The 15,591-nt window shown below is 31.7% G+C and overlaps 4 protein-coding genes across 10 annotated transcripts in view; 1 reads left to right on the top strand and 3 right to left on the bottom strand.

Annotated features, from left to right (window-relative positions):
* Positions 1-2,191: 2,191 nt before the first annotated feature.
* LOC116336630 (leucine-rich repeat and immunoglobulin-like domain-containing nogo receptor-interacting protein 2) lies at positions 2,192-7,222 on the top strand. Its single transcript, XM_031760605.1, has 7 exons — positions 2,192-2,441; positions 5,601-5,749; positions 5,826-6,052; positions 6,124-6,399; positions 6,462-6,590; positions 6,649-6,901; positions 6,989-7,222. Exons 1-7 carry the CDS (start codon positions 2,356-2,358, stop codon positions 7,177-7,179), a joined length of 1,311 nt encoding a protein of 436 aa, XP_031616465.1. The 5' UTR covers positions 2,192-2,355; the 3' UTR covers positions 7,180-7,222.
* LOC116336631 lies at positions 2,455-4,037 on the bottom strand. The gene is made up of 2 exons (XM_031760606.1): positions 3,946-4,037; positions 2,455-3,585 (listed from the first exon to the last, which is right to left on the bottom strand). The coding sequence occupies exons 1-2, from the start codon at positions 3,994-3,996 to the stop codon at positions 2,770-2,772; spliced, it is 867 nt and encodes a 288-aa protein (XP_031616466.1). The 5' UTR covers positions 3,997-4,037; the 3' UTR covers positions 2,455-2,769.
* A 795-nt stretch (positions 7,223-8,017) lies between the features above and the next one.
* Positions 8,018-10,931, bottom strand: LOC116352395 (senecionine N-oxygenase-like). Its single transcript, XM_031784951.1, has 7 exons — positions 10,805-10,931; positions 9,682-9,957; positions 9,242-9,603; positions 9,020-9,160; positions 8,786-8,953; positions 8,550-8,713; positions 8,018-8,398 (listed from the first exon to the last, which is right to left on the bottom strand). The coding sequence occupies exons 2-7, from the start codon at positions 9,939-9,941 to the stop codon at positions 8,096-8,098; spliced, it is 1,398 nt and encodes a 465-aa protein (XP_031640811.1). The 5' UTR covers positions 9,942-9,957; positions 10,805-10,931; the 3' UTR covers positions 8,018-8,095.
* Positions 10,932-11,848: 917 nt separating this feature from the next.
* The window catches only part of LOC116336818 (hemicentin-1), a 57,855-nt gene continuing 54,112 nt past the window's right edge, over positions 11,849-15,591 (bottom strand). Inside the window, exons 23-25 of one of the 7 annotated variants that reach the window (XR_004200743.1) lie at positions 14,824-14,883; positions 14,370-14,525; positions 12,410-12,497 (exon numbers count right to left, since the gene is read on the bottom strand). Coding sequence is in view for 3 of the 7 variants with exons in the window: in XM_031760963.1 (XP_031616823.1) it covers positions 15,304-15,498 (195 nt within the window). In the remaining 4 variants the exon portion in view is untranslated. The other 6 variants (XR_004200744.1, XM_031760964.1, XM_031760968.1 and 3 more) reach the window with 6 other exon arrangements.

Here is a 15,591-nt window from a genome sequence, read left to right as displayed (position 1 = left end):
CACTGTGTGCGATGCACATTGAGTGTGAGTGTGCACACTTCTGTGTGCGTGCACTGACAGAGTGAAAATAACAGCCCTGTAGGAGAGTATGTTTTATTGAATTGTAGTACGATAAATGAGAGTATGTTTTTCAATGGTAAGAATGGTTAAAAGAGAGCATGTATTTCGAGCGATTTAGTTTTTGACAGGGATTGTTCCTCTGAGGAAGAGAAATGGTGAGGAGGAGAAGGAGAGCGAGGATCCTCCTCCTCAAGTGAAGAGGAAAAAAAAAGAGGTTCTTTTTGCTCAAAGGGCTATTTTTATCACAAAAATATCATTTTTAACTAGGGGCTTTCATCATTCGTTCATACAAATTTATACACAATATTCACGTCCTATTCATCATATATACGATTAAAATTTCCCGCCTATACCAGTGAATAAGGTGTATTTTAAACTGCAGTGTACATACACACAGTATAGCTACACAGAATCGAAGAAGATCCGCACAAAAGAGAATGAAAAAATATGCCATAGACGAAATATACACGAAATATACACCAAATATATGCAGTTATGCACATTTATTTGCGCGTATTACAGATGATTTTGCAATATAGTTCACTATTTACAGTATAAATCGTATACATTTGAAGATAAAAGCCCCTAGATTTTTAACTAAAAACATTTTCCTCCTCAGTTTTTAACACAAATACAATTGACTGTACTGTCCTTCTTACATTTAAATTTTTTTTAAATTGCATAATTACGTACTAATTATATACTGTTTAAAAATATATCATTTCATGGGTCATGTTCATCTTGTCGGAAAAAATCCAGTTGCTTATATTTTATAAAAAATTGAACTGTTATGCCTGTTAAAATCAATCTCATTATTTACCAAGATGCTCGGAGAACGGTCGGCGTCGGAATGATTTCGCCATCCCAGTTTTTTCCGAGTTCGCGATTTTTTGAAAAATTCAATGGATTTTTTATCAATTGTCATTTTTTTCTCATTTCTATCTCATTTTGTATTCAATTTTGTTTGATTTTCGAGCATCGAAAAAAGATGGTCGGCGGACGGTCGGTATCGGATTTAATAGTCTCGGCTTCAGTCGGCTTCGGAGTTGAAAAATCGCCTCCGTTGCGAAATTAATTTATTTACTCCCCGGGAGTAAACTATTTATTCCCCGGGAGTGTCGGGGTCTTGTTTTGGGGTTAGGGTAGTTTTTTCAAAATTTTAAAATATCAAAAAAAAAAATAGAATTTGTTGATGCCAAAATTTAGTGCTTAATTAGTGCCTCCGATTGGACATAGTTTCCCGTCATACCCTAATTTGGGGATGGGTTTTTGGGTATCGAATTTTTTGTGGGTTGAAAAAATCATCCCCTTTTGGTGCCAAGATTTAGTACTTAATTAGTGCCTGCCATTGGTACCATTGATCACCATTTTCATTTAACCTCATTCAAGTCACATCATTTTATTTTTTTGGGGGGTCAAAAAATCAACTATGTCAAATTAATTGAAAACGATTTGAAAAACCATGCCAATATTTAGTGCTTAATTGGTGCCTGCCATTAATGCCATTTTCGCAAGAGTTTTGATAAAAACTCTTTGATTTATACAATTTTCTTTTCTTTATTTACCCTTTTACCATTTCAACCCCTAAAAGTAATATACTATTTCGAGTTCACTATTGAAGCACTGATTTTACTTTAAGCGGCATTGAGAGGCACCAATTAACCACTAAATACCTGTACAATTTTTAAATTTAGTGCTTCACCCTATGACGATTTTGAAAAATCACCTCTTACACGGTTGGGGGTAAAAAAAGCAACTATATCAAATTGAACGAAAATGACCAGAAAAATGATGCCAATATTTGGTATATTACCACCAACTCACCAGTTCCCATTTCCGAAAATATTTTTTCAACTTGCCGACATGAGGGAACAACGATGTTCCCCTCAGTTTTCAACTTACAAAATGCCATAAGATTCATTTGAAAAATATTCAATTATTGAAGGACAGTTTATGAAGTAGTTGATTGTTTATGTTTCTAGACAAATCGCTCATATGATCTCGATGAAATCAATAATCACATGAAGAAGCAATTTCAATTGATTGATAAATTGTTGATAACTGATAAGATATAATGAATAAACTACGAATTGAATTCCCTTCAAGTCGTCATTTCAACAGTTGCAACCAACATTCGGAACAAATTGGAAGTGCGAAATTGCGATCTCTCATAGTTTTTTTTTTACATAGTTGCGAAATAGTTATATGTAAACAAATTTGTAAAAGTTTTTGAACTGTAAGAGTTTCGTCAGTGTATTTGAATTGATTAGAAGCAGATTATTTATTCGAATCATAATGAAAAGCTTACTCGTAGTTTCTATAGTGTTTGTGCTAATCATCATACAAGGCACCACGATTGGTGGTACACGATTTCCGACAAGGTAAGCGTTCATATGTTTTCTACTCGAGTTTATTCTTTTTTTACTTGTCTCTGTATATCGGATGAGTACATGCTGCCATTCGTCTTATTAATAGTATTGACTAAAACTATTAGAGACTTTTAAAGTTATAAGAGATACATCTGAATAGTTAATTTTAGTTAAATAACAAAATGACGATATCAACGATTTTTTATGGAATTTCATATGCGATTTAATACTATTCTTACAAGACACTGTGTGTGGTTTATAAACAACAGTTTTTTTACCTATTTAGTGGTTTGAATTACCAACTGATTGACCAATCTAAAGGTAATTAATTTCTACATTTTTAAACTACACAGCAGCAATTTTCAAAATTCACCTCTTCCATCGATGGTTCACCTTGATGAGCAATCGGACTTTGTCTCATGTCAATAATAAATTCTGCCCATCTTGTGCGTCTTTTATTATAATTCATTAGAATCTTTTTCACGTCTTGAAGCTTTTGTATTAACTTAGGTTGAACGGATAATGTCTTGCGTACAGCATATACAATATCTTGACTATATTCTACAATTAAATCAAGTTCCTTCAACGAAATCATTTTCCTTGAATAATACTTAACTAAAGCACTGCAAGTTTTTGCCAGACTTCTAAATATTTCTAATCTTTCCATTTTTCCATTTAATTGTTGAAGAAGTTGATAGTGATCCGATATCATCAGATTCATTCCTTTTATAATTCGTTTCATATCCTTTTTGTCGGCCACCTTTTGATACCAAGCCCAATAATAATGAGCAAATTGTGGTTTTTTTGCATCAGACAATGAATATCTATGTGCTGCACAAATTTGCTGATATAAATCACCGATTTCGGCTGTTTGTTGCTCAATAGCGCCAGTAATGTGATTTCGCAAAAAGTCACGTGTAGATTGTCCATCAGTAATCATATCTAGTGGTACTTTTTTCAACATATTTTCCATTATGTCAAAGGCCAAAAATTTTGGCGGCGCTTGAGTGAATGACAGCCAAAGTTTATAGGTACTGGGAGAAATGTGTTGCAAAAAACACAAATCGTGTTTTAGTTTTTGTTTTGTTGCTTTCGCGTTTTCTTCAAGTTTCTCCACTAATGATTGGAATGTCATATCGCCATCTGCATTTATTAACTGATTGAGAAAAGTATAGAATAAATATTTGAATTTTTTCGTTATTAAAACACGACTTTCAGTTTGAATACAGTTTTTGATTTACAGAAAGTGAACGGATTAGAATTTTTCAAATCTAATAACAGATTTGAATTGTACATATTTTGTACATTTTAAAGAGATTCACTTTGGTGGTGTACGAATTTAGGCTAAACATTTTCCGGGTTTGGAAATTTTCATTTTAAAAAAAGCCAAATTTTTTAGGGAGGGTTAACTATAGGAACCATCGTCATTCCAGAAAAGTTCCATTGGAAAGTAAAAATTCACGATTTTTCAATGGATGCAAAAGAAATGATAACTAGCTTTGAAACTAGTTCTTACCTGAATAAACAGCGAAATCGAGAAAAGCAAAAGAAGTGTAAACGGCTTCATTTTAATTGATACTATCAGCGAATTCGTTTACAACTGTATATAAATGTGAATGATAACATATGGATTGCTTTTATTTTTACAATTTATCCAATGAAAACTCTTAAATTCTAACAATTCAACTAATTTAATAACACACGTGTCGGCATTTTTGTGTCTGTTTCTTAAAATGACGCAAATCCATGAGTTGGTTCAAATTTTCCAAAAGAATTATTGTTTTAAAGTTGTATATTTAGTAATTTTAGTGTATGGCATAGCACATGTGGGGTCCGACAGCTGTGGGACAGCTTTTTTTCACCTTTATCAGCACAAGTAATCGTCATATTGCCACCACATCTATTTTAACATATTCGTGCAAATATATTCTTTATCAGTAGCTACACGTTTAGAGACATGTTTAGAAACAAAAAAGGTCACATAAGTGGAGATAAAAGTCATTTTATGTATTTTCACTTTTGATTTATTGCAACTTTATCAGTAAACTAGACTGTTTTTTAACGTCTAATCTGTAACATGATCTCCTTAAAAACACATGCGAATAAACGGTCTGAAAATTAACTTTGATTGAGTCTCTGTTCTACACATAGATAGATCTTCTACACAACTGGTGATGCTTTGCATAGACGCATCTGAACGACTACATAAAAAACTATTCGCATTTGCAAAAAGGAAGTCTTCAAAATTGAAAGATGATAAAAAAGATACGTTGTTATTGATACGAAAACAAAAAAGTCGACAAATGAAATAAAAATCTTATATTGAATTCTATTGAATTTCGCAAGTTGAATTGCAACAACCTCCAACTTTTAACTAATTGAGCCTAACTTATTGATACCAAATAGCTCAACTAAAGTTATTTGGTATCATTTAGAAGAGCTATTTTACCTATTTGGTACCAATTACATAACATTTTTCCTCTGAACCCCTCATTTGTCGAATCGGTCATAGTCTGATGGCGTCTTAGTTTTATTGCCTGGCCCTACAACTACAAGAATATTTCGATATTCGTGAAATGTGCGTTAAAAATAAATTGTTCATAAATGTTCAATTGTTATACAGATAACAACAAAATTATACGTGCAGTTTGTCACGTACTAATCTAATCTAACTTTATTGTGGCAATTCACCAGGGTTTGAGAATTGATATGATTTTCAATAAAAACAAAAAATTTAATGAACATTTAATTTGTCCTCGTGCTTTATATATTGTAATCGGTGAGTTTGGTTTCAGGTCGATAACTGAGTCAAAAAAAAAAAATCTCAAAGAGGCATCGTTTTTTTCAAGTACTGTCCAAGAAATCAAAATACCATGAATGAATAAACAAGAAATTGTTCAACTTCTAAGAATCAGATAAATCTTATCTCATTCTATTCGGCTGTTGAAGTTGAAGGACGAACACATTTCTGTCCATTCTGTATGAATCTGATGTTTGTTTTTAGCATGAATGAGTCTCCGAAAACCTTTTTGCAACAATTTAATTGATTCCACATTCAGAATTTATGCATTTTTTTATATTGAATAGCCAAATTACACTAAATAATTGGATAATAGAAAAATAATTCGGAATAACATGATTTTTTAAAAAATTATTTCGGATTCAATTTAGTGATGAAAATTCCAATGAAGAATATACTTATGTGGAATACGAGGAAGAAGAAAGTAGTGAAGAATCAACTTTGCCGCCAATACCTACTACGACTTCCAGAGTTATATTATCAACTGAGCTGGAAACGGAAGGACCAACTATAGCTAATGGTTTGATATTTAAATGATTTTTTTTTAAATAACAAACTACAAAATGAATATATATTAATATTACATTTATTCACAGAGTTTGAGTGCCCCACGAATTGTAAATGCAATAAGAAAATCACCCTTGTTGATTGCTCTCATCAAAACTTGATGCAAATACCAAAAAATCTTCCGCAAAGTACAGTTTATCTAAATTTAAGTCATAATTCATTGAAAACGCTGAATGTCAATGATTTAATAAATTGTGGCGAATTACGACAGTTGTATTTGAATAACAATGAAATTGGAAAAATCGTCAACACTGAAGTGAGTGGTTAAATGAAATGTATTTTCAATTAAAAAAATGCTATAATTTCACGCGATGAATGTAATTGTAGGATTTTGCAAAGTTACCAAATTTACATCACATCGACTTGTCAACAAATGCCTTCAAACCACTTCAAGGCAAAGAATTTTCCAAAGCCCGAGGATTGCTCACATTGATTCTGACGGATAACAAAGACATTGTGACATCAAATGTTCCCATTATTCAAACTGAAAAATTGAAAACATTGTATTTAGCAAATTGTAGCATAAATCAATTGCCGGAGAATATTTTCCAAAACTTATCATCATTGGTGGCATTGAATTTGGATAATAATCCACTAAATTTGGTATTTCATCATTGAAATCGTTGTTTTAAAATTGATTTAAATGGTAATTTTCATTGTTTTAGACTCAAGGCGTTAGTGCATTCAAACCTCTAACCGAATTACGAAGACTATTCATACCAACGGTGCCACGTCATATTGCATTGAATTTGTGCAAAAATTTACAAGTTATAGACATCATTAACTTAAGTTTGGTAATAATTTAAATTATAATTTAATTTAAAATGCTAATCTGACAATTTTCAATCAAAGGAAAATCATGATATTAGTTGTTTTCTGCTATTTAACAATGCAACATATGAAGAGAGTACGATCAGAACTGATTTGTTTAAAACTCCAACCGACCCACCATCAAATTCGTCCATAGTAGTATCTACTACTGCCCCGACTTTGTCAACGCACATACAAAAGGGAACGGAGGTCTTGAAACAGTACGCGAACGCTGCAGCCAACCAAGCGAAAACGACCTATGAAAAAATGTCCATGATGTACATGATTCTATCTGGTAAATACTCTTTTCGATAACAATATTACCGATTTTTTTTTTAATTATACATTATAGGAAATCGTTTTTTCAATAATTTATTTATAGGATTGGTTGTAGTATTGCTGGTTGCAATATTATCAGTTTTCTGTATTATTGGATCGCGCCAATTGGGACGAGAAATTTCATACAGAAAGCAAAATTATCGAAAGTATTCTGCTGGAAATGTAACGGTGGAGAATCCAAATTACGAACGATATTTAATTGAATGTGAAAAACGACAATTTACCAATGAATAACAATGTTCTGATTAGTAAAATTGTACACTTATTTGCAAGTAAATGTATTGTTTTAATTAATTTACATATTTTCAGAAATATTCATTCGATATTACATTGATGCGAAAATGCTTGAGCAAATATTTTCTGTAATTAGTATCAGAGCAGCGAAACAAACAACTATGCGCACCGAATAAATGTGCCATTGATTTCACATTGGTGCAAGTAATCGGTGCGGGTAGTTGTTTGTTTCGCTGCTCTGATTAACCATTTATTTTTTTTTTTTTTGGTAAGTTGCATTTTTAACAAATGTTGTTGAATTCAGATATGATATTTTCACTCTGGTTGTGCGCATACACAGTAGACTTTGCACTCACAGACTGTGCCATAATGCCTACATTTTCAATGTACACACACATTTACATAGAAGTTTGAAATTTCAAATATTAGTTTTGAATTTTTCGACAACATCCATTGGGATTGATATTTTGCAACTAATGTAAAATGTAAACTAGTCGAATTCCTAGGAACCCTAAAATCTTTTAGAGACACATCTTTACAGAGACTGTACCTCCAGTAACTTCAAAAAAAATATGTTTACCATTCTGTTCTCAATTTCTCTCACTACATTTGCACCACATTCAGTTTATTTACTTAAATATAGACATGTTTTGTTTGACAACATCAAATTCAACTAAATCTTGCATTTCAATTTATTTTGTGTATTTGAATTATATATGGTTCAAAGTTGTACGAAGTGATGCCTTTATGTATTGCCACTGCATACGCGTGACTCTCCTTACCCCTCATTTCTAGTTTGACTTTCTTTCTGAACTGTTACAAAATTTAAAAAAACTGCTGTGGAAAATAATTTATCTCCTTTCATTTATTTTGTCATTAAAAGGTTGCTTCATTGATATCCCTAATCAAACATATTTCATTTTTCTTTAACTCGGTCAAAGGTATTACCATTCACTACGTATTTATAATTACGAAATCCTGGTTCATTCAAGTGTTTTAATGCATTTGCGTAGAGTTCTGAATAGACTACTCTCACATTTGGAACGTGCGCAGTTTGTGAAAGGTCAAAATAATAATCTTGATGACTCGAAAATGCTTTTCGTGCTTTGCAATCTTTCATTGTACGAATTTGATATGGATAGGTTGGCATAGCTTTCATCATGTCCGGTTTTGGTGGAAGTTCTCTGATCCCAGATATGAATGCCAATGCAAACCGAGCCTATGTTAAACAAAACATAATTTTCTATTAGTTTTTTTCTTATTGGTTCGGAAAATGTCTTAATATCGACGAAATTAAATAAGTAATTAAACTTTTGGTATAATACTGAAAACCAGATTTCAACATGTTTTAAAGCAAACAGAGAATTCACCTGCAAATCATACATTCGAAAATGTAGCTCCCAATTTGTTATGCCAATAAAAGCCATCGTGTGGTGCTCAATGTTCAATACATTCTTATATAATGGTTCCACGTGGTTGTTTTTAACTTGAATTCCAGTACTTGCGTCCAAAAATGGATACGAATGTTTATAGCCTGCAAAATAAAAGACCATATTTATTGTTTGCCAAATAAACGAAATCCATCGATTTGATTAGCAGTAATTACCTGTTGCATAAATGATTACTGTGAAATTTATACGTTTTCCATTTTCAAATTCAACTTCGTGTGGTCCTGTGAAACGTTTTACATTGCCAATTAACGAGCTAATGTTATTCTGGCGTTTATATTCTTCCGTTACGGCGAAACAGTTGGTGAGCATTCCCTGTGCTTTACCTAAAAAAAATGCCCGTCACTTATAAATCACTGTATTCATAAAATTCGATTCAATTTAATACGTACCGATTATCTTTTTCACTTGAGAATTTTGAGTGACAGTTGAAAATTCCATGTAACTACGTGTTATTTTAGTACCAGTACGGCGAAGGTCTTTCACTATATCATGTCCACTTGGATCTATTCCGATCACCAGAACGTTTTCTTCTATTTTTTTTTTTTCATAAAACCATGGTCAAAACAAAATTAGATACGACCAATAATAAAATGTGTTTATTTACAACATACTTTGAAAAGTGTCTGGTTTACGATAATCACGGCTGTGTATTACTTGTCCCTTATATTTTTCAGCACCTTTTAATTTCGGAATGAAAGGCGAAGAACAAACACCAGTACACACAAATACCGAATCAAATGTGCTAGTTACAGTGCTATTGGTTTCCAAGTGTCTAACAGTTATTTCCCACTGGTTATTTTCCAGTGAAAGTACTTTCTCAACCAATGTAAGATACTTTATGCGGTTCGTTATATTGTACTTTTCAGCATATCTATTTAGATAGTTCCATACAATCTTATGTGATGGATACGATGGTGTATTTTCTGGATAGTAATTATCTGGAAATTGCAATACTTGAAACGGCATATTCGTTCTATTCAAAAGCAAACACTTCTTTAATCATCTTGTTCTACAATTCGATTCGTTAGGATCGCAGTGAAATTATTGATACCTGTAACTTTCGTACAACGGACTGTGGATATCAACATTATATTTATCTTTTCCAACTTCGTCTTTGTAATACCATGCTCCACCGAGTGCATCGCTCTTTTCAAAGATTTCTACAGTGTGTCCTAGATCAATGGCATTCTTTGCACTAGATATGCCCGATGCACCAGCTCCAACAACTGCAATATGCAATGCTTCAGATGTGCACAATAATTCAAAAATGATTCCCAAAAGAATGCACACAATTTGTGGCACAATCGTCATTTTGTTTTTGACCGCACTATTTAAAAATTGAAAAATCATTTGGTTTGTGAAAAATTTATTAAAAAAATGAGTGGTATTCCAGACAATATATTTAGCTGCCGTCATCTGGATATTTCAGCTCATCTGGATGCCGTCAGCAGATGATACGAATTGAAAACAATAGAAGTGATTGTTATGGTAATACCAGTATATAACAAGCTTATATACCTATAACAATCACTTCTATTGTTTTCACTTCGTATCATCTGCTGACGATATCCAGATGAGCTGTAATATCCAGATGACGGCAGCTAAATATAATGTCTGTGGTATTCTTTAGATGATGGATCAAAGTTGTATCGAATATTTCATTTTAAAATTAAAACTCAATTCAAATAAATTTAATCATAGAAATTGAACAGAGCAACCGGAGTGGTAAAAATTGTAAAATTCCATTTTTAACCTGGTCGAAAATAGTTATAGTGTAAATCTGAGGCGACAACCATTTTTTCCTTCAAGGTTTTACTTCAAATGTAGACTTCTATTCTGGAATTATGGATGTCACATTTACAGTAACACAAGTTGAAGAGAAAAATTGTTGTCGTCACAAATTTACACTGAAACTGGTTAAACCAGTATAAAAATGGCATTTTGGCAATATTTGTTTGCTCCGTTCAGTTTCTCTGAGTATTCTAGGTGAAAAACTGTACATTTATTTTTTTTAAATGACATCTTTAGCAAAAGATAAACTTTGAACAATTGGCGCTTTTTCAATATGAGGACACTAGTGAAAAGAACTTAGATTCAAATGTTGCCAAATTTGTTTCTTTATTGCTACGAATTTGAATTTCTACAACTTCACTTCAAAGTGAAGTCTTACTTACCTCGAATAATTTGAGAAGAAAAAAAATGATAGGAGCTAAAACGTCGTAATTTGTTCTATGAAAAACAATTGATGGCAAGCAATAAAGATAGTCGCAATATTTATACCCTTTTGTAACTAAGTAATGCAGAAATTATTAAATTACAAATTGATAATGAGTTGTAAATATTTTAATGAGTGAAAACTGAACTGCCAGGCTCTCTTCATAATTAATAAATAATATACAAAAAAAAATACATTCCGATTCTTTTGAATTGTGAAGAAAAACAGATGTAAAATATTTTTCATAATAAACAATGACAAAATTGAAGCTTAGTAAGGGGATAATTTCTGAATGTCTTATATGAAACTAACTGTCTTTCAGCGTTTGCTCTCTCTCTCTCTTAGCGTTATCCTTTGACGTCATACTCTGATGTTACTATGGAGTGTTCAAAATATTTTTAGGTACAAATTGTAATAGACGTATATAATTTAGGCTCCAATATGTTTAAGTAAACAAAATAAAGTGGGACAAAAATATTTTCAATTTTATTTACGTCAATTATTCTGAAATGATGAATTTTAAAATATTCAAAATTACTAAAGAGTTTATTGGAAACGTTCGAAAAAATGACAAAATAATTGTTAAACCGAACGAACATTTGTTGACAGATCTGCGTGCAAGTGGTGTTTGGACTGAAAATCACAGTTTTTTCGCAGTGTTTCATTCAGAACTGCTGCCTTATATAGAAAGGGACACTTCGATTGATGTGAATTATTGTTGTCAAACAATCGAAATGTCCCATTCTCAGCGAGATATAGTTTTATGGCAGTCATATAATAAAATTTCCAGTGTAATAATGATCAACGTAATGTTATCATTATTATAATTTGAGAACGTATTTTTTCCTAAAGGAAGTTTCCTAAGAAACCATGTTTAAATTGCCTATTTAAAGGCAAATATTCCACTGTGTAGCATGTAGATAGTTACAAGTCCACCTAATAAATAAATGAATGAAAATAACAAATAGAACCAAAGCAAATTTTTACGATTTTCTTTTTATTCAAATACATTAAATAATCACATGAGCATAAAAGAACGCAGTTCAATATTAATCTAAAACAATGATAAGTGTTATTATTTGGCTTATAGCGTAGTTCTTTAAATTGAATTTTTTACACCGAACAAATGAAAAATGCTTAGTTGAGTTCCATTCGAAAGAAAATCTACCGCTCTCTACCGCGAACTACATACGAGTATTTTTTTTTTGACAAATTGTCACATTTCTTTGTTTAAAATATGACATGAACATTTAAATACATTTCCTAACATTTTACATTACGATCGAAATAATCTATCACTTCACTTTGGCTATATGCATTCTCAAGAGCATTTACATGTTACATACAGCATGTTTGTAATCGATTGAAAGGCAAAAAAATATTGTTTTTTTTTTTACAAAAATGCACATTAATCCAGGAATTTTTCTAACCAATTTCGAAAATAAAGAGAGCAAAAAAATGAAAGGAAAATTTACGTTAAATGCTACTTCGTGTTTGAGTTGTGCTTATTTTCGAATTTCAGTTAGATTGCCATTTTTATTTTTCTTTACTAATGCATAAATGGAGGCAGCTTTATAATTGATCGGGCCATAGTTATGAAAGTCCACATCGGCATAATCGAAATCACCAGGAAAATTGTCTGCGCCCAATGGCTGTATTATTTGAAAATAAACAAAAAAAGAGACCTCATGAAATTTACTAGTTATATTTTCCAATACAGCTAGACTCAGGCAACTACTTAATAAAGAGAATATTTTCTTTTTTTTTTCAATTCAATTCAAGACATCTCTATATTTAAAATGATGCGTATTAATTTTTCCATTCACATAGAAAGAGATTTTCATCAATATAAGTACTTCTCATTTCTTGAAAGTTGGGAAGACACTTTTGATGAGATTACATCATATATCACTGATTTAATAACAGAAAAATAATCAAATGTCATCATTAATTTTACATAAAAAGTTTAATTGGCATATCAATTAGTATTTAAGGTGTTAAATTGATTGCAAATTGAATGAGTTGAATCGAAAAATCGTAAATGATATGTAGATTACAGCTGTTGTGTGACAGCGACTTTATTTGACTTTAGCTTAAAACCAAGTATTCAATTGGCCCATATAATTTCGATGCTAATGAAACATAAAAGAGACATACATTAATTGCATATCATAAAAATTAATTGGAAAATAACATACACAGAATTGCATTTTATGTTTCTTGTGTTACGTTCGCTCACGTTTAAGGCATTCGTCGAGTTTGAATTTAAGAGTAAAAGAAATGCACATCGAATCCATTGTTAAAGTAAAAATGTTCAATGCATAAAATGTGTGTGTATGTTTGAAAATGCATGCATTCTTTATTATGCTTTAAAGCTTTATAAAATTGTGAGTGGTAATCATACTAAATCTATTATTAAGCTGAAACTATTTGGCAGAGGTTTATTGCGAAGCTAGTTGGCAAAATCGAATTTAATATTTTGTTAAAGAGCTTTCATTCCAGTTGGTTTGTGTTGTGACTGTCAGAGAGGGAAAAGTTCATATGCGACCAAGCGCACTTTTTATGGAGCTTTATTTTTTTTTATCGGAAAATTTATTTGGAAAAGCTCAAGCAACTCGTTAACTTGAATGAAATTATACTGCTTTTTCATGAACACTCGTAATATGTCGTAAATCCTGTATGGGCTATGAATGTATTAACTGAGAAATGAAAATGATTTCACAAGAATCTTGTTCATATTGAGCGTCGTTATGTAGTCGCAACAAAGTTTTCCTCATTCAAATTCTGATTAGATTGGAATTCATAATCAAACAATGGATCAAAAAGAATTTCCATTTTAAGAAATTCCCAGCACACTTTACAGCCACTTATGAATTTTATGGCCCGCAAAAAAAAAAGATCATATTGATGTGCTTATCAAGTAACGAGCGAAATTAAGATGTCACCGATTTTTCTTTGTCGTTTCAATATGCCATTTTTTCCTCTCTCCCAATCCCACATTATCAAAGTGTAAGTTGTGACACGGCAAAATAAACAAACTCAAACGATGCTCATTTTTGTTTTAAAACAATGATTTTATTATTAATTACCTTAAAATTTCGAGAACGGAAGAATTTTGAGAAGAGTTTATTTTAATTGTTTGTTTGTAAAATCGAATCGAATTGTTTGTTATTTTACTCTAGGGGCTATCATCATTCGTTCATACAAATTTATACACAATATTCACGTCCTATTCATCATATATACGATTAAAATTTCTCGCCTATACCAGTGAATAAGATGTATTTCAAACTTCAGTGTACACACACACACAGTATTGCTACACAGAATCGAAGAAGATCCGCACAAAAGAGAACAAAAAAACATGCCATAGATGAAATATATACGAAATATACACGAAATATACACCAAATATATGCAGTTATGCACATTTATTTGCGCGTATTACAGATGATTTTGCAATATAGTTCACTATTTAGAGTATAAATCGTATACATTTGAAGATAAAAGCCCCTAGATTTTACTTTTGAATCACTTGCACATGTGTTTGCGTGTATCATTTCATTTTTGTTCTGATAATGGTTATTTGATCAAGCAAAGAACGAATGGATATTTGCGTCTTCTCAATAGCTTTCTCAATAAATGTAAGTATCGCTACTTTTGATTTTTCTGTCGTCAAGCTAAACAAAAGAATTCAAAAAGAAAAAAAAAAATAGAAAAAAATGAAGAGAAAAAATTAAGTGAAAAAAAACTGTGAAATTCGTGTTGATTTGAAAAGTTTTCGAAAATAATGTATAACTATGTATATTAGCAAAAAAGCAAGCAATTGTGTGTTTCGGTGGCGAAAATAAATTCGAAAAGCAATTGCTAAACACAAAGTGGAAAAAAATAACGGTAAAATTTAGAAGAAGAAGAAAACAAACAAAAAATTGTTTATAAAATTGAAAAACAAAAACCCAATTCATAACCAACTATTACCTCGCGTTATGTATGTATCGCTATTGATTCAATTACTTTTTCAATTCGAATTCGACCACTCTGAAAGGCGAGAGGCTGGCTCATTAATTAAACTCTGTATGAATGTATGTAAATTTACAATGTATTCTCATGTGCGTGAGTGTGTGTGTGTGTGTGTGTGTTTATGATTATGAATGTGTGAGTTTAAAATGGTTTTTTTTGTTTGGCAAGATGAAAGCGTTCATTTCTTAAATTAAAAGTTATGATTATTGTTAGCATATATATTGTGTTAGAAAAGCGGTAACTTGTATCGATGATCTTTGCATAATCGCCTTGAAACTGTGCATCGTTGTAACTCATATATTTTGACAAAATGTCCGCGTTTACTATTTTAATAACATGAAGTAAAATTATATACATTCACGCATGTTATTAAAGAGGAAGGATTTTATGAGAGAAAACAAACGAGATACTAAAAGTGATCGAGAGAATGACCGATACTCATGGCCAAAGAAAAAGGTCTTCGCCAAGAAAATGTGATTCGGTTGAGCGTAGCGATTGGTGAAAATAATATTCATCGGATGTGGTCGACGACGAATACTCCGATTCAGAATGAAGTGTTGATGATGAAGAAGAGGATGGATGCGGTACATTATGAGTTATACTATAACGTGGTTGCAATTTCTGTTCTTCCATCTACAAGTAAATATGCATCGTAAGAGAGAGAGAGAGAGAGAGAGAGAGAGAGAGAGAGAGAGAGAGAGAGAGAGAGAGAGAGAGAGAGAGAGA

Source organism: Contarinia nasturtii, unplaced genomic scaffold (assembly GCF_009176525.2).
Source record: "Contarinia nasturtii isolate CC-2019 unplaced genomic scaffold, AAFC_CNas_1.1 Cnas_scaffold_187, whole genome shotgun sequence".
NCBI lineage: Eukaryota > Metazoa > Arthropoda > Insecta > Diptera > Cecidomyiidae > Contarinia > Contarinia nasturtii.
This window is presented reverse-complemented; position numbering and strand designations above follow the sequence as displayed.

Excerpts from the sequence above, each read along its gene's own strand:
- LOC116336630 (XM_031760605.1), top strand. The coding sequence starts at position 2,356 with ATGAAAAGCTTACTCGTAGTTTCTATAGTGTTTGTGCTAATCATCATA. Across the intron at positions 6,053-6,123 it reads GAAAAATCGTCAACACTGAA|GATTTTGCAAAGTTACCAAA; the intron begins GTGAGTGGTTAA and ends ATGTAATTGTAG. Across the intron at positions 6,400-6,461 it reads ATAATAATCCACTAAATTTG|ACTCAAGGCGTTAGTGCATT; the intron begins GTATTTCATCAT and ends TCATTGTTTTAG.
- LOC116336631 (XM_031760606.1), bottom strand. The coding sequence starts at position 3,996 with ATGAAGCCGTTTACACTTCTTTTGCTTTTCTCGATTTCGCTGTTTATT. Across the intron at positions 3,586-3,945 it reads CGATTTCGCTGTTTATTCAG|TTAATAAATGCAGATGGCGA; the intron begins GTAAGAACTAGT and ends TTTCTCAATCAG.
- LOC116352395 (XM_031784951.1), bottom strand. The coding sequence starts at position 9,941 with ATGACGATTGTGCCACAAATTGTGTGCATTCTTTTGGGAATCATTTTT. Across the intron at positions 9,604-9,681 it reads CCGTTGTACGAAAGTTACAG|AACGAATATGCCGTTTCAAG; the intron begins GTATCAATAATT and ends GCTTTTGAATAG. Across the intron at positions 8,954-9,019 it reads TCAAGTGAAAAAGATAATCG|GTAAAGCACAGGGAATGCTC; the intron begins GTACGTATTAAA and ends CATTTTTTTTAG.